Here is a 21411-nt window from a genome sequence, read left to right as displayed (position 1 = left end):
GGCAGAGGAGCTCGTGTCAAGGTAATACTTTGTTCATTTCTAGAGGAGAATTCAGTCCCACTCTGCAGTGGCAATATGTGTCTCTGAGGACAAAATAAAAGCAAACAAACAAAAAGCAAATGGAGAGAAGCTTTAGGATTTGTTTTGGACCTGGTAAGTTAATAAGCTGCTTTATTTCTCAACTTATCACTGCTCTCCCTTTCCCTCTTTACTCAATTTAGCTGTCAGCCTGACCAAAGAAAACTCCTTATATGCCCCCAATAAAGAAGTAAAAGCAGGAAACCATGAAGTGAGAAAGAGATTGACTTGACACTTCCCTTCTGTTACCTTGGGAATCCACAGGTCAGACCGCTTTATCTAGTGCAGTACACTTACCTCTAAAAAAAAATAACTGTGTGATAAAACCCTTTGTAACCCTTCGTTAGTTAAATTTGGTTTGATCCCTGATGTCTGTGGGCTCACCTCCCCAAAGGTGAGTGAGGATGTCACAAGAGTAGGAGGATGTGGGGAAGAAGCTGGCTTCCCATCACCAGCGATGACACGGCCCCTGTGAGATACAGCCCTGAGCGTGCTCTGCCTGAGATGACCAGAGAAGGACATGAATGACAGAGTTTTGGGAAAAAGACAGAGTTTGTGGAGAAAAGTCATGTGTCAGACAGATGCAGAATAGTTTAAAACTCTTTAAAATCTAAATTCCCCATTTTCACATATTAGAGGATATCTCAAATCCTTTTTATTTTTCTCCCACTCTTACTAAGTAAATGTCTCAGTGGTACCTTCTGACAAAGAGTTATACTTGCAAATTCTGTCATAATGTGCACTATTCTCTGGTATAAATTTAAAATTTTGTATTGCTTTTCAATCTCCACCCAGACCACCTGTATGCACTGCTCTCTGAAAGTCGAGAACTCATTCACTAATTATTTGCTTACATATTTATGGCTCTAGGAGGCAAGTTTTTAAACCTGTGGCATTAAAGCTTTCATTAGGTCAACATCTTTTTTTTTTTTGCTAGCTTTTCATTAAGTCTCATTGTCAAAAATTAAAAAATCTGTTTTGGAGAAACAAACTTTTACAAGGTCCCTAGACTGGGAATTTACCGGCCAAAGACAGTCTATTGCTTTCTTTGCCACCAAACCAGAATAAAATTTATACACACTTCAGACTTTGCTCACGGCTTCTTTGTTCAGTAAGAAAAGGGGGAAAAAATAGTTCTCTTGCTGTATTCCCAAGGGAATCCCGCTAAGTTAAAGCACATTTTAATCTCTTGAGCCGGCAGCTTTATTAGTAAGCGTTCCTCAACCTTCAGGGAAATCTAATTTCACAAATAGATCAGAGCCACTTCAAACGCAGCTTTCAGTTGCCATCCACCGGGGGACAAACGGGGAGGAGGAAGTTTGTCAGAAAAGACCTTCTTTGAGCCCAAGAGTGATTACCAGAGGTGTCTCCATCGACTGCCACCCACCTAAAGTCGATAGTACTCAAATGAGTACGCCGGTGCGGACTATATAAGAGAAGCGCATGGCCCTGGAGGGCGCATCCCCCCTCTCCGGGCGCAGCACCGACCGCCCCGCTCCGCGTCCGGCGGAGCCTCCGCGGGGACACGGGCTCTCCGGCGACGGCAGAGGACGGCTCTCCCCAGCCCGCACGCACTCAGCGACACTTGTCTCCGCTTGAAGGTAAGCAGCTCCGGGGTCGGGGGGAGGGGGTGGGGGGGCTTTAGCCTGGAGCGAAGGGGCGTCGCTGTCGCTGCAGCGAAGCCCGCGTCGTGCCCCGATTACTCGCCGGGTTTGGTCTGCGCCCCGGCGGCGGCGGAGGGAAGGGAGAGCCCGGAGCCGTCGGGGAGAGCCGGCTCCCTTGCGGCTCCCATTAACTCTTTCGCCCGAGGAGGATTTTGCAAGGGAGGCCAAGTACAAAACCGTTTGTAAATAACAGAATTTGCCTCCCTCCCGCTTAATCCTAACCGTTGGCTATAATTAGAATCGCTTACTTAGGGGGCATTAAGCACTGCTCTCGAAGCCTCAGCCCCTTGTAATTGTTTTTCCCCTTTACTCCCTTATTTGCAGCAGTTCCCGCTGTAACTCATCCTTAGCTGAACTCCGGCCAGTTGCCCGCCCGTACGCTCTGTCCCCGAAAACCTCCGTGGCTACTGCCCGGGCGGGCGGGCCGGCCCGGGGGGGAGCTCCCGGCGGAGGCAGGAGGCAACGGCAGGCGCGGGAACGCCGGGGGCACAGGGAGCCCAGCAAATCCCCCGCAAAGCCTTGGACCGCAAATATGCGCGGCGGGGTTAATACCCTTCCCCTAATCCGTGGTCTATAAATGCGACCTCCGGGGAGCCGGGCGAGCGCGGCGGGGCTGCTCGGGGGTCGTCGGGGAGGCGCGGCGGGGACAGCCGGTGGCGGCCCGTCGGGTCTTTCGCCTCGCCTCCGCCGCCGCTCCGCGGGGCTGCGCCCAGGCCGGGGGGTGCGCACCGCCTCCGCGCCCGCGGGAGTGCCCCCCGGGCGCGGCATGAGGGGCGGGCGGGCGGGCTGCGGGCCGGTCCCGGCGCTGACCGCCTTCGCTCTCTGCCTCCTCCCAGCGCCGCAGAGATGCGAGGGGCGAAGAAACGCCAGGCGCTGCCCGCCATCGTGCTCCTGCTGCTGGCCTCGGCCCCGCCACCGCCGGGCGCCGAGGGAGGGGACGTGCCCGCCGCCGGCGCCGAGGGGGGGGCACTCCTCGACCTCCTCCTCCAAGCCCTGGGCGACGGCGGCCGCCCGCTGCCGCCCCGCCCGCCGCGGCGGGACCGGGTGATCTCCCGGCGGTACAGCAGCGGCGGCGGCGCTCCGCCGCCCGACCCCCGAGCCATCGCCACCGCCGCCGCCGCCCCGCGGACCCCCACGGCCGTCGCCGCCGCCCCGCCGCCCCCACGGCTCTTCGCCGCTGCCCGCCACGGAGGTAAGAGCCACCGCGCTGCCCCGGGGATGCAGCCCCCGCCGGGTCCCGTCCCTGCCGCCTCCTCCAGCGGCCGAGTCCGACGGCGCCGCCGCCGGGGCAGCCCGCCGGAACGGGATGAGCGGAGCGGGGGATGCCCTCTCCGTCCCTGAGGCGGCAGCCCCCGGGGGTGGTTTCCCCTTTTGCTGGGGTCAAGCCCCGCTGAGGGCAGCGCAGCCCAGCCCCGCTCCCCCGCGGGACCCGGCGTGGCAGGGGACGTGGAGGGGGAGCAGCGCGGTGCCCCGGCTCGGCTCCCCGGCAGGAGTTCAGCCGTGGGGGGGGGGTATCCGGGACACAAGGCAGGAGAGGGTCACTCGGGCTTCAGCATCTTTTGCTGGCAGGTCAGTTGTGGCTACAGTTGATCTACAGCCCCTCCGAGCAAGCCTCACGACTTCCCTGCGTTACAGCGCAGCCAGCTCTAAGGAAGCCTGGTTTCTCCCCAAACTTAGGACCGCTCCTCTGATTTGCACAAAGAGGAGAAATGACCGATCTGAGAGACAGATGTCAGAACTTACTCCTTTAAACTTCCTCTTCAACTTGACTGGTTCCCATGTGATGCATTTTTTTAGGTTTGCTGGGGCAGGTGCGGGAGACCCAGGCTGTGCTGGTCATGGGGGCTTGTTTCACCTTCCGGAGGATGCTCAGCCTGGGGCAGGGAGCCGTCTCTCCAGTGCTGGCACGGGTCAGGCCGGGCCATGACAAGCAGGAGCAGTTCAGGGCCAAGCACAGCTGCCTGGTGATGTTCACGGGCTGTGCTTAACTAGGAGACCGGGCAGCAGGTCACCTCTGCTGCAGCTAGTTATGATGCAGAGCCACGCAAAACATTTCCTACTGGAGTGGAGCTGGCTGAGAGGTTTGTGTGAGTTAGTTAGGATAATGCAGTTCAGCAAGAAGGAGATTATAGTGATTGTCCCACTAACTAAGTGGCTTTAGCCCACTAATATTTTTCTCTTGTTGCTTGCCAGAGACCCTGCTGGAGAGAAACAAGATGAGGGGAACTAGGGAAGTTTGGTTTCTTAGGGATTTGTGTCCCTGGAGGGCACCCTTGTGGCTGATGGCTGGTAATAGGTGAAGTTGAGATGCAGCCCTCCCCAAGTCACACTGGTAGAGTTGCTTGTCTCTGTCCAGTGGTCTATTTTAAAGGAAACGAAACCTCATTTCAGAAAAACCTGAAGTTAGGTGACAAGTTCAGAAGTTAGTAGGTGAGTAACTGATTGGTAGGGCACTGCACAGTCTGAGGAAACTGGGTTGAAAAAAAGACAAATCAAGCAAAAAGTAATTAACGTTCTGGCCTTGGAAGCTTCTGCTGAGTGTAATCTGCCCCAGGTACCGAGCAGCCCATCAGTAAGGGGTTGTAGTGTCTCACTGAACTTCCAGATATTCTTGTGTTTTCAGAGCATGAAGTCTCTGGTAGTTAAGGGAAAGCCAGCCCAAACCAAATTGCCACAGATTTGTTTGCTGACAGGAAAAGATGCTGCTGGTTATCAACTGGACTGGTGATGAGTGATTACGTACTGTGTCTTGAATTCTTTATGTCCTGTGAGCAAACCCTCAGTGTACATTTTTCCAGGAAAAAATGTAAAAGGGTCTTTTTAAGCTTTACATATGTCTTCTTTTCAGGAGAATGAAGAGAAGTATAAACTTGAGAGTAGCAGTTACTGGTATCAGGTGGCTTGAGGAGAAAGTCTATTGTGGACAACAGTATCTCCCATTTGAGATGTTTACTCCTAACTAAATAATCGTATTGAGCTATAAAATATAAAGCATAAATATTTCATAATATTTATATAACATTGAAGGGGAATTTTCGTGAATTCATCAGTATTAAACATAGTAAAGCTTGTTTTCTATTCATTGTTAGTTTTAGTAACTGTATTGTATACAGAAAGGTCTAAGGATGCTGAACATCCTTACAGAAGTTCTCCAGTTGTCCCTGGTGTAGGTGCAGTGTCCTGGGGGCAGCCACAGAGGCAGCTTTCTCTCCAGCCTAGAACGGGCATATCTCCAGTTTAAATAATAGTCAAGTTTTCATATTCACTCAATTTTCTAAGAACAAACAGCAAGAATAGAAATTAGTACCCGTTGTGATGGCGTGTGTTTGTTTTTTGGGATAGTGAACTGTGACAAAGCTTTTCTTACAAGTCATCAACCCTTTTCTTTTAACTCCTGTCACCAACACATTAACAGCAGCTTTTTGCTCCGGCTGGTAGTACCTGAGTGTCAGCTGAAGAGAATGGCTCATCTTCCCGTCAGTCAGGAAAGGCGTCGCATTCAGCTCAAGCATTTAAAATGAGTTATATATTTGGATTATCTGTTATTGCTGAAAATCAAAGTCAAGTGTCTGATTTAAGAGAATATTGAGCAGCCCAATTGCTTCTTTTGTTTGAAACAAAACGCATCCAGAGCAGTGCCGAATCCAGAACAGAGCACGCAAGAAGCATCACTTCTGTGTGTTTTCTCTTTTTCTGAGGATGCTGCTTTGTATTATCAACCAGCTGAATAGCAGGAGGGCTGAAATGTTCTTCCCCTCCTGTTCTTCTCTCTTGCCCTCACTGTCGGAACTGGTTCCATCTTTAGTCTAAGCACATGATGAGCTAATTCAACACACCGAGCAGCACCTCCACACAGACCTTTATGTTATTTTATATCATCTGGGGGCTTGGTTAGCTGTTTGCGTAGTGAGGAGAGCTGGCATGGAGTGCCACCGGCTGAATTTTAGGAGCAGCACAAGGCAGGTGGCTGGAGCACATGACCAGGGGTGAGTTTTGAGAGGAGATGGGACCTCCTCCTCACTGCAGTGGGGACGTGCTCATTTATCTCAGGCCATAACGAAAAAGCACAGCATCATAGCGTGTCTTCAGTGAGGCTGGAAAAAGAAAGGTGAGACACTAACTGTCAGATACCCTACACGTACCACTCGGTATGAGTACGTAGATAAGATGTAAAAGCAAGAGCGGTTGGTCTGTGGTGCTCCATCTGAATATGGCTTCCAGGCGATTCAAGGGCATGTCCTGGGCTAGAGCTGTGTGATGGGAATAGCAGCTGTGCTCTACTCCAGGTGGGTTCATTGCGGGGGCAAAGGGGCACGGCAGCACTGAAACAGTATGGACACTCAAACCTGCCCTGCCATGTTGGGGCAGTGAACTGCCATGACCATGCCATAAATTACTCTTTACGTCTTTTTTTCCCCCTTAATAATCAGGGATATATTCCATGTCGTGTGCTTCTCGACCATATGAGGATTGGTATCATGTATTGTGTAGGACCCAGAAGGACACCCACATATGCAATAAAGATACCAGTTTCACCATCACTTTAGCTGTCTTAACTTCTTATCCCTTTTATCCCTACATGTTCAAAAGTCTTACCTCACACTGATCTGTCCCTGTTTTTCTTGGTGACCTGATTAATGAGAGTGAGCATTTACTCTGAAGAGTGTATTCAGAAGAAATAATGTATTCCAACTAACCAAAAAGCAATCTTCATCTTTTGCTGGGATTTCTGGTAGGATGTCACTAAAAATACAAGTTGTTCATTTGAATTATGGTATCTAGTGGGATTAAATTTTCTGTCACAACATCCTTTACTTGCCTGATTTCCTTGAAGTTTCTATGTTTGAATGTGGGGGTTTTTTGCACGAAGAAGTGTCTCATAAATTTTTTAAGCTTAGTTATGAAAGCTCCTCAGTGGGCAATCTTTTTCATAACTATCCCTTGTTTATGATGTGTAACTGTGGTCAGGTGTTTTATTTTAGTAAGAACCCAGATACGTGTTTTCACAAAGAGAGGATTCAGCATCAGGTTATTTTTGAATGTCACGTTGGGGGAACTAGAATAGTTCATTATTCTTTTCAGATTTTCTTTGTTACCTTTATCCAAACACTTTCCTCTGAACCAAAATAGCTTCCATGTAATTAGATTAAAAGAATTCTTGAGAAATAAAAAAGTCTGCATTAACTGTTCTTTCCTTACATATTTCCCATGATAGTGGAGAAATAAGCTATCTAAACTTACCAGGGGTAGGGGGCTGAAATTTGTCTTTGTGCTGGGAGACCAGCAAGGCATTTTAAAACATTTTGATTAGTTATTTTTCAAGCATGAAGGAATGAAGATAAATATTGCTCTCAATTTGGCAGTATGTTCAAATTAGCCTCCTGAGCATATCTACTTCAGATTTAGAATAACATATCAGATGAGAGAATTTGGCCCTCAAACTATTTAAACTTTGAGGTTAAACCTGAGAGTTCAGCTTTATGCCAAAATTTCTTATACGTGAGCGGAAGAAAACTGTAAGTTGTCCCAAGACATGGTGCTAATTTAACCATTGTTCATAATGAGCTAGATTTGAAAGATAAGTTTGAGGTTTATTTTAGTTTACGGTTGAATAAAAAACTTGTAACCTTTTGTAAGGCATAAGAAAAGTTTTGTTCTTTTTACTTGCTTAAAAAATACCCTGTAAGTGCAGTGATAGTTACAGCTGCAAGTCCCTAATTCTGCAAGACGTGCTGTGCCTAATACTAAACTACTGCAGTGAATGTAATTACAGATCTGGAGTGAAAAAAGACCATTAAAGAATGTAAACCTTGCATCTAGGAAATTAAAATGTATGGTACGGCATAACACAGAGTTCTTTGTGTTATGTACTACTTATTACATAAGTAATACTTATGTTTTGTCCAATTATTATTCCTATTAATAAAATATTATTATTTTTTTTTTAAATATATTGTGTTAATAGGAATTGCCGGGCATTCGGGAGGCTTAAAAGAAGATGAAAGTTAATAAAAATGACATTCTCCAAAATCACATGTTTACCAAAACAGACCAGTACAGACATTACCTCAGAAACTGAAATGGATTTAAAAGAAGAGTAACCGCTACATTAAAAAATCAAATTAAATTTTGTTGGCTAATAGTAATTATTCCTGATTCCACATCTGAAGTTTTTAATAAATCATTTTTACAGTGGAGTTGGTGGGTAGGCTTTTCTGGAACCGAACCAGGCAAATATATTCTGCTTTCAGATGTTTAATACCATCCTTATTCCAAATGGTTAAGGGACTTAGTTTTCTTTATTTTTATTGAGATGGACATGATAGGCAAATAAATTATAACACTGCATATTCAAGACCTAGTAGTCAAAAGAAAGTATTTTCTCATAAATTAACACATTAATGAATCATTAGGTATTATTCCTCTTGGCAAACTTCTATACGGCAGTCTCCATGGAAGGGTGCCACTATCTTGGGTACTGGAAGCAGTATAGATGCCACAGGGCAACGTGCTGCCCAGGCCAATGGTTTCTGAGCCAAGATCAGAGGGGCTGCAAGGATGTCACCACACCATGATGCAGAAATGTGAACAGTCCCGGTGTGTTCAGTGGAAATAACCATTGTCTCTGTGCATACCAAGATTGTCTGTCAATTCTACCCCAAAAATACAAGTAGGCAGGACAGATTTTGTGTTACATAGTGTTTTATTTGGGTGAGGAGAAAGAATGACTTTTCATTAAATATATTGATAACATTTTGATCTCAAAGCCATCCTCAAATTTTCCTTGATAAATTCTCCTAAACGAGTTGATACTGGCCACTTTTTAATGACCCATTACTTACTCTTTCCTGTAATAAATATATAGTTCCACACACCAATAGGTTTAATGCTGACAAGTGCATATTTGTAACTGTATTTGTATTCGCAAGCATTTTGTTTTTTCCACCATTTTTGCTATTTTTAATGAGATGAGCCTTGACTTTACTGCCTTTCATTCAGGTCGGCTGTTATTTATCACCAGCATTTCCTTCCGCAAAGTGTTACCTTTGTACTAGCTCCCCAAACTGTAAGATGTCCGTGTTCTCAGTGTCTCTAGTTTGCATGCTGACTTTCTTAGTTTCTAATTTAACTAAGTCCCAAATGCTGCAGAAAGTCTGTATTCCTTCAGCCTTCAATTCTGCGCAAGTGCTTGGATCTATCGTTGTGTCCCGCTCCTTCATGGTTACGATGCCTTTAGGACCCGTAGCCCTGCTGATACGTTTCTTTCCTTGACTGCTTGGGTTTTTAGGTGTATTGTGCAATATGCCTTGTAAAAGCAGTATCGTGTGTTTGGCAAACAGCAATTCCAGGCAGTAGAGCTAGGCCACTGAACAGAAGACATCTGAAATCTAGGGTATGCCAGAAATCTGTGCAGCAGAGAATGTCAAGCCCGTGAACCAGCCATGACAGCTGATGAGTGAGCGAGCAAAGACAAAACACAGTTGTTAACGCGTATGGAGGTTTAAAATACAATGAAGTCCATCAGAGTAGTCCTTCAAATGAAATGATGACACTGGCTCTCCAAGGGGCTCTGCTCTTACTTCATTAATCACAAACTGAGGGTGCTCGATACCTTACAGAATCGACCTGACGTTACGCGCTGTCGGGGCACGTGAAGGGAGGGACCTTGTGGAACTGCAGCGCGCTGGGCAGCGAGCGTTTCAGGTAGCATATCTGCCAGGAGCAAGATACAATGTCAGCGTATGGAAAAGCTTTTTTTTATTGAGCTATTGCGTATAAAAAGCCAGCGACTTCTTCTTTATTCAACGTGGGGAGATCGTCTGGTTTTTCTTTGAGTTCTATTTCATATTTTGAAAAAAATGCATTTAGCGTGACAGAAGATACAATTACTCATGTACACTCCTAGCCCCAGAAAAGTGAATGTCAAAATTTTCACTGAATTATGCCGGAATTGGGTTGGGCCTGCAGTACACCAAGACTCCTCCAATACGAAGGGAAGCGAATAACAAGTAAAACAGAAATGTCACTTCAAAGTAGATCCAAGTGCATTACTGTAGCCCAGGAACTATAGCACACATTTCCAATTAGTCTGGCTCGGCCCTGAGCCTGTGAGCAAACTGAAGTGTCGGTGTATTTTTTTCTTTACTGTAGACATGAAGATTGGATTTTCAATCAAGAAAGAATTGTAGGTCTCTGTGTTTCACTGGTTTGTTATTATTTCAGGTGTTAATCGGTTACGGAAAGACTACAAGAAGTGGGGGAACAGTAGCACGTCGGCGTAAGGCTTTGCAATATGTTTATTGTTTGGTAGGTAGGCTTTAGCCTTGAAAACACACTGCTTCATGTCTGGACATTATTTTGATTTTTAAATATGTACGTATCCAGGGAGAAAGATTTAAAAAGATGAGAAGTGTAACTATACATACATACATATGTATATAGGCACGCAGACTCATCTTTTAATTAATGGGTTTTGAGGACAATTTGAAGGAGAATGATGCAATGTTTTGGACCTACACGTGATTTGAAAGTCACAAAGTTGGCTTCTAAATGTAGACTGTATTTTCCGAAGTGCTTAAAACAGTGTAAAAATCAGCACATAGTAGTAGCCGCTGTGCAAAGCTGTAAGGAAAACCTCAAAATCAATGAGGGACCCAAGGAAGATGCACCATCTGGGAAAATAGCCATTGGAAGGCTGCAGAGAGAGGGGGAGGCTGGTTCCATGTCCAAAATATATGTAGTGCCACTGTCCGCTTTGGGATTGTTTTATTCTTCAAGATGACCTCTCCAAGTGACCTGAAAGTAATTTGTAGGAAGGGGAAAATATCCCCCTTATTAACACTTACCTGTTTTCTAGAAACTAAAATTTTCAGTGGTGTTTATCTAGTACTTTTCAGGAAAGTAAAAAAAATAAATTACTAAAGGTGAGCAAATCCCATGTTAGTATTTTGCAAGGCTTGTTTTAAAACATACCAAATAAGTGCACTTTAATAGCCATAGTAAATATCTACTTTTTCAGGAAAAGCATATCAAAATACATTTGATAATTTGTTGCTTAAATTTGGTTTTGATGATGAGGGAGAGTATTAAAACAGACTGCCAGAAAAAAATGTAACGATTTGTGAATGTGTGCACACATGAGCAGTGTTACACAGAGCGAGATGATAGATTTTTTTTTAGTTGGAAAAAAATGTGTTTTCTGGGACTTTTTGTTTGTTTGTTTTACACTTAAGCGATTGCATGTACTCTCTGCCCAGGACACCACAACCAAAACTTAACTCTGGTGAAGAAAATACGTCAAAATGAAACTTGCAAAATGACCAGAAATCAGGAGGTGGCAAACATTTTGCTAGAAAAAGTGCAGCTGATCTCTTGCGTTAGCCTCAGATGATGGCTTGGCTTTTCTATTCGATTTAAGGATGACTGCATCATTTTGTCACTTGTGAATTAGAGGATACGACTTAGTGGAAGTCCTACAGGCTATTCATTTGTGGTTTGGGCATTTTTAATGTCGGTCAATTGGAAAACAGTTGCTCCAGTGAGATAATTGATTGAATATTGATTACACACTGAGGGTGCAACTCTTCATCTCGAGGGTATAAACAAGATTTAACACATGAAGGATCCAATTATTTGATTGGTTAGTGGCCATTTTTATATTCTTCTATGTTTTATTATGTCTGCTGGGCAAAAAATCATTGATGTGCAATGGTCTACTGATTTTACTAAAACAGTGCATAAAAATGTGTTTGTTTAATACAGGCTTTAACACCAGTGGAAAATACTGCTTGGAGTTACTTTTTAATCCTAATGTTTTGTTTTTAAAAACACAATTACAATGGTTATGTAATCAAACCAAAACCACTTATGGTAGAGGCACAACTTTGTATACTAAGAATATTTAAACTTTTTTTTGAAGGTTTTTTTTTTAAGTCTATTAGGTCTTTCTTTGTCAATTCAATTACATTGGTTAGATTGCATTTTCGTACATGTTCTCTTACTACGTGATTTGAAATCTGTGTCTTTGGCTTGAAGAAAAACATTTAAAGTTGCATTATAAAAGCAACTATGGTCATGCTCCTTGCAGATTTTGGACAACTTCAGGAGTAACATGCCACAAATCTAATTAAGGCTTTGCTACCTAAATGGTGTTTTCCCTTTCACTTGAGCAGGTGAAAAGTAAAAGGTGAAAAGCAAAATAAAACTCTACTGGAAAAGAGGCAGACACCTTTTTTTTCCTTAATCCTTACTGTTTACGATATCAAGATGTATGTGATGTATTTCAGTAGAAGGAACCTTTGAAATGAAATGTTAGGAAATGCATCATCCTTAGCATATGTGGCAGTACTGGGTGTATGCACTAAATTAGTAAAACCCTTAAATCCCATTGGAGTAGACTAGCTGAGGAGATAGCTGTTATGTTATTACTGTAATCATGATAGAGTAATTACTTCTTCCTTGTCTGTTAATGGCATAACATGCCTAACACGTGAGAGACTTCTATTTTGTACCTGAAATTTTAATTTAGGAAATTTAGGAAAAATATTTTCAGGACTCATCTTTTACACAGTGGGCGAAGACTTACAGCCAAAATATACCAATATGAGGATTTCTTGTGGTCTCCAGAGAAATCTTCTGGGTCAGAAGACACCTAGAGCAGGCTAATCGCTTCCATTTTATGCTGTGAACCTAATGTTTGAATGGACCTGTTAGTCAGTAATAATTTAGCAAGATAACCCATACAATTTGTGCTTCCCATTATTATACGATCAAATCCCAAGTTTGCATGTAAAGTTAACATACACAGACTTCCCCCCTTCATTCCGTAACAAGCCACTTTTCCAGATGCCAGGCAATTATCAGACTTTCAGAAAAGGGTTTACTACAAAATGAATCATTTGTGTGGATAAGACCTGCACAGGTACAGCAAATTTAACACCCAGCTGTACTGCTCACGAACACGGTAACTCTACATCACCTGCGTGATGGAGTCACTCCACGTGTATGTGTGTGATACAGCTGCATGGGACTATAGGGCGTCCCTTATCTAAGCTGCCCAGGCTTTCAAAATCCTTGAAACAGAGCCAAGCTGCACATTTATACTGAAGTCCGCTGACCCATAACTGAGCAGCACCTCCAGAAAACACTTGCTTCTCCTTCTTTACTTTTGTCTGGGGTAGCTGTTCCTTTCCTGTCAGAGTAAGGAGTGAAACAAGGAGTAAATCTGGAGATTAAATAATACTAATGAGATAGGTGTTATCTCAGAATAGATAGAAAAACTCTTGAATATCTTGGGTAACAGTTCCTTTTCTCTGCAGTTACACTTCCATCAGAGTAACAGAATATTGTAACAGTGAAAGCAGTATTAAAAACCAGAGAAACATTAAACTTGCTCAGTCCCAGGATCTGGAAAGTGTTTTCTGTTTTTTAAGGCCATCGCTTTCTGCTCAGCACGTTTTGTCCCTCTGAAATGTATGGTTTGCATGCATTTTACACCTGCTTATGATCCTCAAAGATAAGACCTCTGATATCAGTAAGTCTAAACAGCTCACTGCGTTTGATGCATTTATATGTACCACTCAAATAAAATATTTTTATCCCAGGTATCGTTTAGAAGATATCTCCTTATGTAGCTGTGATAAGGTAAAATGACCTTAGCCTGAGTATAAACATGGTATATGTTCACTGGGAACACCTTTAATATAGCAGTTTAAAATAAAGTACTTAAAAGGGAGAAACCGTGGATTACTAATCTATTATGATAGGTCTGAATCTGTTCTAATTCAGAAAGAAATAGAAACATTTCTAAAATAAGCACAGGAAATGTAAAGTACAGTTAAACATTACCATTTGCACAGCAATCAACCTGGACCCTATTCATATTTCAAAAAGATCAGGGTCTAATTAAGCTCTGGCAAACTCAATTCTGTTTCCTTTCACTCCGACAGAGTTTGCCTGTTTGTCAGTGCAGAGTTTGGCTTGTATGCAGTTAAGCACATGTCATCAGCTTTCATTCAGATGATTCACTAGTTCATGTATTGCTTTTGATGTATTGCAGCTGTTCTTGTGTTTAATTTATGCAAATATTCTAGAATCTACATTTATTAGCAGCCGTGATAGCTAAAACAGAATACTTGCATAGAGTGCTGCAGAATTGCAAGACGTGAATTTCCTCTTCGTATTTATCAATGTGTAGTCTTTTTATCTCATTCTAAGAGTGGTTCTGCCTTCAGTCAAGAGCTCTCCAATAACTTTCCAGGCATAATTTGGGGTCTCTGGATTCAGCTGAAATATGTGTCTCGATAGTTTAGTGATTTCAAATAGCTGATAGAAGAATGAATGGAAATTTTTATCTGTTACAGAAAAAAAAAAAGGAATAGGAAAAGACAGCTTCACTAAATTAATGCATAGTTTGACCAGTCTTACCTATATGTCTCATTATTTTCAGTGCATTATCCTTTCATAGTTTAATGAACAATTAGTATAGTAATACATCTTTGCTCTTGGAAAGAGTGAAGTACATATTCACAGCATAGTATTCAAAATAGCAAAGGTTTCATAATGACATACGTTTGAATTGCTTGAGGGATATCCTTACCTGCTTATTAGAATCTCTTTGAAAAAAAAGGGAGCCCTTTTGCATAAACTCATACATCAGATCTGTAATTGTTTTCATATTTTTACTTTTACTTTTCAAAACAGATAACATGTTTCGGTGTTTTCCACCGAAAGACAGAGGAGAAAAGAAGGAAAAGGGCACTTTTGAGTTATGCACACAGGGCTTATCTGTATGTGTATGGTGCTGTTCAAGAGGCTTGCAATGCAAAGTACAGTTGCTAAATTCTTTATAACATTTATTTTTCAAATGTAAAAATTGTCAGAATATGTTAATCTGCATGTATATCCATTCCAGTTCTGTTTTCTAGAGTGATCACTAATAGTAATAGCAGAAAAGTAATTATGTACACTACGTTTGGCTTATTTCTTGATCCCACAGCATTTTCTGGTGGAAACAGGGATTTACAGAGAGGAATATAAAAAAAATCCATGCTTCTTAATGTTCTTTTGCCAAACAAATGTAAAGGTCTCCACAGGCAAGGATTAGCTAATACAAATATGCTTTCTGAGCAGCTATTGAAGAATTACTAATAAACATCATTATAGCTGAGTTCAAGATATTCAACCTTGTAAATGTATCCTGTTATAATTTCATTATGGTTGGCTGAAGCCCTAGGAGAAGCCAACGTTTCAACCTCTTTGTTCAAGTCTTAATGAATTATTGGAAAGTGGCTGATTAGAAAGCATTGAATCAGAAGGGGCTGATGCATTTTGAATGTTACTGTCTTTGATGTTGTTTACCTCCCAAGTTGACTCATTTCCTTGGCCAGAAATCTTGGTGCACGAAGCTGTGAGCCTACTTTGCTGGGCCATTGTATCCCAGTGCATGTCTGGAAGTCAAATGTGGTAGGTAGCTGCTTAGTGAACGTTGTAAGCGTTCATTGAAGGTCACACCTTTGAATGGGTTTCTGCCCAGAAATGGGGCACAACTGTATTGTAGCTAAAGGGGATACAATGAAAAAAGCGGGACACCCAAGGAGAAGTTTAGTTTCTCCTTAGACTTTACACGCTTTCCATATTTACTCCCCTGCTTTTTTTCTGTTTGGTGGATCTGCTTGCTTCCTGCTTCCAGTTGCTTCTGGACTCAAGGCCTCTTCAGCGGTCCAAGGCAGAGTCTCCACTGTAATGTGAACATATCTGTTTGTGACGCTCAGGCCACTGCACGCTGCTGGGTAGGAGCTTGGGCCTACACTAAGTATCAGCATATACTTGAGCTTTCTCTTCCAGAGAGCTCCAGATTTCGGCTAATGAAACGCGCACAGGCATAAGGGATTAGGATGCAAGTGCATTTTCTCTTGAGGCTGGAGTCAGATCCTTGGCTAATTCCTTGACAATGTAAACATATTCAAAGAGGTGGATGAAGTTTGAGTAATTGGTGCTCTCTTCACAGTGGCTTAGCGTTGTGCCACTGCTTCCCACAGCGTATTTATGAGGCAGTCCCTCTGTGAGGATTCACATTTCCCAGCAGATCAGTTCCACAGTGGAACATTGCCTAAAGTAAACTCAAATAAGAGCAGCGATAAACTGCATCCTGATTTTTACATCTCCATTAAACTAATCTCATTTATAGATCTTTTCATTGGGTACATCACCTAAAATAGTGTAAAAGGGGCAGCCGTTAACCACAAGGTTCCCCACTCAGGCAACCGTCGACAAACGCTCTGATCAAACTGTGTGTTTTCTTCAGCTGAAGCTGTCTTCGGGGTACCCCTTAACACAGGCTCTGCTCTCTTGGGGTGGAGAGGGGGGTTTAAGAAGTTGGCTTGCTTGGATTGAAGGTCTTTTCTTTAAGGATGACCTTGCAATATGATTACCTTCTTAAGCATGGCCTGCACAGATAGGAGTGACCTATAGTTTAAGGGTTGAGAGCTTTTGAGATGTCTCATTGGTAACATGCCTTGGAGAGACCCTCAATTGTGTATTTTCTGAAATACTGCAGAAGGAGCATCGTAGCAGACTGTGTTTTCCCTTTAGTTACAAAAGTACCTGGATTATTTAAAATTAACTGGATAGCTTTAATTTGAAGAGGCAAGTATGCAGACTAAGAATATCTGAAACACGGTAATGAGGGCAGTAGCCTGGCCTCTTTGCTCTTTCGCATAAGATGGCGAAGGTTCAGAGGGTGCAAAGGAGGAAGAAATATCATGAAAGCTGGTTTTACCAGACAGGTAAGGCCTTATTCACGCTGGGAGAATCTCCAGCTGGGAAAATCCATGGTTGTTATAGCCTTTGTGCCACCAGAATAGAAAAAAGGGTTGGCTCAGGGAAGAGAATCTGGCTCAAAGAACTTAAAATAAATATCAGATGTCAGAGCTGTGACTTAATTGTTTAGCTAAGTAGATCATGTGAATTACACGCAGATTGAGGACCTGTTTTTGCTTCTATTGAAATCAAGGAGAACAGAATCAGGCCATACTCTCCTTCCAGTGTCTTTCAGCCCTCAAAACTGTGTTATTTGAGAGTACAACAGCTCCTAGAATCATTTCTTGTACCAGTTGGGAATCTGGAGAAGTGCTAGTATACAACTGCTTTGTGTTTTATTACTGTAGACATAAGCTAAGACTCTAAACAGAATTCATTCCCTTAGTTGCTCTTGGTTTTTATTTCAAACTTTGACATTCAAACAATGGCTTCTGTGACTCTAACCATGGAAATTGGAATTGCAGGTTCAGACAGTGGTTTCTGATGGTAGCCAATTTCAAAGAGATACATCGAGAGGTACATGTATTTTGCTCCTTTTAATGCAATCTCAGATTACAGCTCTGACAGTCTCAGAATTAGACGTATGCCCCAACTCAAAGACATTAGCTTATAAATATCCTATTGAGAAACTGTAGTTCTGAAAGTCTTATAACTTTATAGCAAAAATTTATTTTTTTCTTCCTTAATGAACATATAAGAGATGTTTGTTACCTTTATGAATAAAAGGAAATAAAACTTTTTTTTCTCTTATCGTTACACTATTTCATGTTTCCTTTAGCATTTTAGAATTCTTTATTAAATAAAAACCCACCATGTTTAGTCATGAAAGCTTTGCAGAAGTGAGGAAACTACCAAAAGAAAGGCAGTGGCAGTTGAAAACTTGAAAGGATTGTTTAGTTATAACCAAAATTAAATTACCTGGAGCTGACTGACAATCTTACATTCAGGAAGAAGGGAAAGATTTTGGGAGGAGGCTTCACATGTGCAATTGAAAGTACATTTTTCCTTTACCTGGCTAAGAGCCTTCACATGGTTCTACTGACAGAATGAAATATTGGTAGACAGGTGACAGAAAGAAAAATGTTTGGAAAGACCTACAGCCAATTTGCAGACTGACATGAATTTCTACAAATTCTGGCTGGATGATGAATGACTGTTGGTACAGCATGTAACTGATGACATTATAAATGAACGGAGCAAAGAGAAATTACTTAGTATCATATTTCTGGACATACTTGGAAGATACTGTGGGGAATATTCTGATTTAGAAGGGACAGTTTTTAATTGCTGGTTTCTGCACTCGCACCACAGAGGGTATCAGATGGTGGCAAGCATCTCTGTCCCCTGGCCAGCCAGGGTTCAACCTCTCCAAGCTCATGGTGATGATAATACATGGTGATGATAATTGCAGTCTTTAAGCAGCAACAAGGTGTGATTTCTTTTTCTGAGAAATGAAGGTACAGTGTCTGAGCACTCAGCGAGCAATTACTTTCCCTTCACAAGTGATGAGTTAAGCAAAGAAAAATCAAAGTTTGAGGGGGAGAGGAGGAATATAATATTACCAGTGTTGAAAAATCTGAACAGTTCGCAGCAGGCAAAACTATCCTTGCCATCCCCTGTCTGCTTATCCTGACACTTCAGACGTGATTAAATGCTTCTTCTGTAGCTCGAGTGAGTTAGCTCCCTCCAGCCTCAGGTTATATCCTTCCCACAGCTCAGTGTCCAGGCTCGTAGGAGCCAGCTCTAGGGATAATCTGTTGCCCTTAAGAGGGTGTTGAACTTAAGGCTGGCAGCCCCTTTCAGGCTGTAAATAGTCATTGCTCTGCTGAGGTAGGAAGGCCTCCCTGGAATTACTGTTCGTGCCGTTAGTTGTCTTCATAGCAACGATCACTGCTAACTATTCCTGTCACTCTCTGTTCCCACTCACAGCTCGGCGGAGACCAGCCAAGGCAAGGAGGCCAAGCAGAGCGCAAGGGAAGGGAGAAGGCAAAGTGCAATGGCTGGGCAAGAGTAGGGCATGGGCAGGGAAGAGTAAGGACAGCGTCTGGCTGGGTCCTTCCTGTGGATGTGAACAGGTCTTTGTCACCCTCCCACGACTGCAAGTCAACCTTTTCTGCTGGTAGGACTACTGGAGGGACTTAGTTAAAAATATTTTTTCTTCCAGAGCTTCTGAGAATTGACTAGGTATGGGTGAAGGTAGGAATGATAAGTAGGTGTTCTTCTTCTGTGCCTTGTAACCTGTGTAGGTGCTCCAGGTGATACAAGATGAACACCAAATGCTTCCATGCCTGTTTCTCCTACTTTTGTTCTCTTACTCCTGGATGTGTTTTCCAGCCTCCTCCCTTCTACTGTCACAGGTGCTTTCCCTTTTGTATGATGCAGTAATGTGGATCGCAGGGAGTAGGAAACTGAGACAACATGAGCAGTTGTGTTGTCTCAAAGATGTTCCTGTAAATTCAAGTCAGAAAGTTCGGTTATAAAGGTAAGAACTTCCATATCCTTCCCAACTAGCAGCATAATAAAATGAAAAAGAGCAAACTCAAGTAAAATTAATTTCTATCTGCTTTGTTCGCTCTTACTGTTTTAGTTTTGTGAAAGTTTATGTTGAAGGACTGATTTAATCTGAAGCATAAAAACCCAAAATTTCTCTCAGAGGACTTTGTGTCACTTTACTTTCCTTCACTTGCATGAAAGAAGACAGGCCTCCCACAGATTGTGCTTGGGAGGGACTCTGGTGGCAAGAGTGCCATGATACTGGCCGTAATAGCACAGGACCTTTGGGTGCTCTGCTTTCATTATGCCCCGTGAGATCCAGTGGAAAGGTACAAGGATTATGGGACTAAAGGTCTCTTAAAAAAGAGGACAAACTTCACTTTCATTCACTTTCTACCACAGATGAATGGAGAGAATACTGCAGCAGTAAAGAAAATTTTGAATACAAAAGGGCGCATAACACCTTCTGAGGCCACATCACAATAGTGGTTCTGGCATTTTGGAAAGAGAAACTTGAAAAAAGCAGACTGTTTTAAAAGTTATCCGTCACATGATGTACGCCGCAGTTTAGTTACTTTCATGAGAACAGCAGTGTTTTATGATCTGAAACATCCAAAAAGGAGCTAGATAATGGACATTCTTTTCATAAAACCTAGCTGAATCAGTAGGGTGTTACTTACAGGTTTACCCTGTGTCAGAAATGTGTCAAGGAGTGTAAGACACTTAATTTCTGGTCCCGTGTACTCCTTTGTAATGTAGTAATAAATAAATTGAATGAATTCAGAAACTAACTCCATTTAGTGATTTGCAGTAAACAAAGAATGAAGGAGTTAGCAATAAAACACTATAGCAAACAAATGTTTCTTCTCAGCGTAAAAGAGCATGTTTTGCCCGGCTCATCATCATATATTTACAAGCTTGCATAGTCTTTAGGTAAGACAGCATTTAACCAAAAGGACTGCATGGGAGCAGGAGTAGTAGAGATTCCTCCCTCTTAGGTGCTCACAGGCCGTGACTCAATGGGGGTAATAGCACACAGAACATAACTGAGATAGTTATTAGTTGAATTAAAGCTACTATTTCACACTTAGAATCATATGCCTTGAACCTATTGGATATATTAAATCCAGCCATCTGCTATTTCAGGCAGCGCGTCCTAGAATCTTGTTCATAACCTTGTCAAAGAACTGGAATGTGCCTACCTAATGTAAGACATGTCTTGCCCGTTTATCAGTTAGCAGAGAGAAATAAATATCCCTTTTTTCTTGAAGAAAGGTCCAAGTCACATTAGCCTTGCTTTTTTTTGTGCTACTATTTATATTATATTATATTATATTATATTATATTATATTATATTATATTATATTATATTATATTATATTATATTATATTATATTATATTACATTACATTACATTACATTACATTACATTACATTACATTACATTACATTACATTACATACAGAATCTTCCATAGCAGTTATAACAAGAGTGCTGCTAAAGCTTGCTGCCCTGTCGCTCAAATAAATACTATACATCCAACGGAAATGAAGTGTCTAAACTTAGTCATCTGTTTTCTTGGTACCCACCTGAAGATCTCTGTAATAACAACACAGCTGAAAAGTATTTGGGTCCAAAATCCCTCCCATAATTCCCATTAATGGGGTGTTGATGAGTGAGAGGGACCATGCAGCCATCAGTGAGACTGGAATTTGACCCTGGTCACTATAAAAAGGCAGCGCGTCAAACTATTTCAAGACTGTTTTTAGAAATCTTAAAAAAAAAGAAAAGAAAAAAAGCTTCCATTCCAAACAAAGGGTGAAGCACTAGAAATTTGAAATACTTCAAATCTACACTAAACTGTAGTGCACAGATGTCAATCCATCAAACAAATGTTATGAGGACATATAAACATATAGTTCTACAGATTAAAACAAGACATGCTGAATTAGGAAAGCAGTATGCCTTTGCTCTTTATATGTTTTTTAATGTGTTCATTTTCTCACTTTACTATGGTTTGTAGTAGTTGTCCTTCTCTTTTTTAATCATCAGGTTTAGGAATCCTTTCATACAATACTTTGTGCATTTTTTAAAATGTTCAGTATTTGCAATACTGCGATTTTGGTAGAACCAGATAGATTGCAGTTACTCTCCTGTGAATGTCCTGTGAATATTAATAATCCTGGGTTTAAGGCAGCAACTCATGTAGATAAGGCCTACAAGGATGAGTAAGAGAGATATGAGTAGAGTAGGTGAGTAGAAACTCTGGTAAGAATGAATGGTTGGCACTGCATGTGATGGAATGGCAGAGGGAAGACAGGAAGAACATAGAAATTGTGACTAAATGCCAGGCTGA

The 21411-nt window shown here is 42.2% G+C and overlaps 1 protein-coding gene across 2 annotated transcripts in view; it reads left to right on the top strand.

Moving 5' to 3' along the window:
• The first annotated feature begins 1386 nt into the window (after positions 1-1386).
• Positions 1387-21411, top strand: part of ALKAL1 (ALK and LTK ligand 1) — a 40282-nt gene continuing 20257 nt past the window's right edge. For both annotated transcript variants that reach the window (XM_074573613.1, XM_074573611.1), the window contains exons 1-2: positions 1387-1679; positions 2579-2934. In XM_074573613.1, coding sequence (XP_074429714.1) covers positions 2589-2934 — 346 coding nt within the window. In that variant the 5' untranslated portion in view covers positions 1387-1679; positions 2579-2588. The remainder of the gene's footprint in view (positions 1680-2578; positions 2935-21411) is intronic.

The sequence above is a fragment of the Larus michahellis genome, chromosome 2 (genome assembly GCF_964199755.1).
Source record: "Larus michahellis chromosome 2, bLarMic1.1, whole genome shotgun sequence".
NCBI classification, from domain to species: Eukaryota; Metazoa; Chordata; class Aves; order Charadriiformes; family Laridae; genus Larus; species Larus michahellis.
The sequence above is the reverse complement of the archived record's forward strand: the minus strand, read 5'-3'. Positions and strand labels throughout refer to the sequence as shown.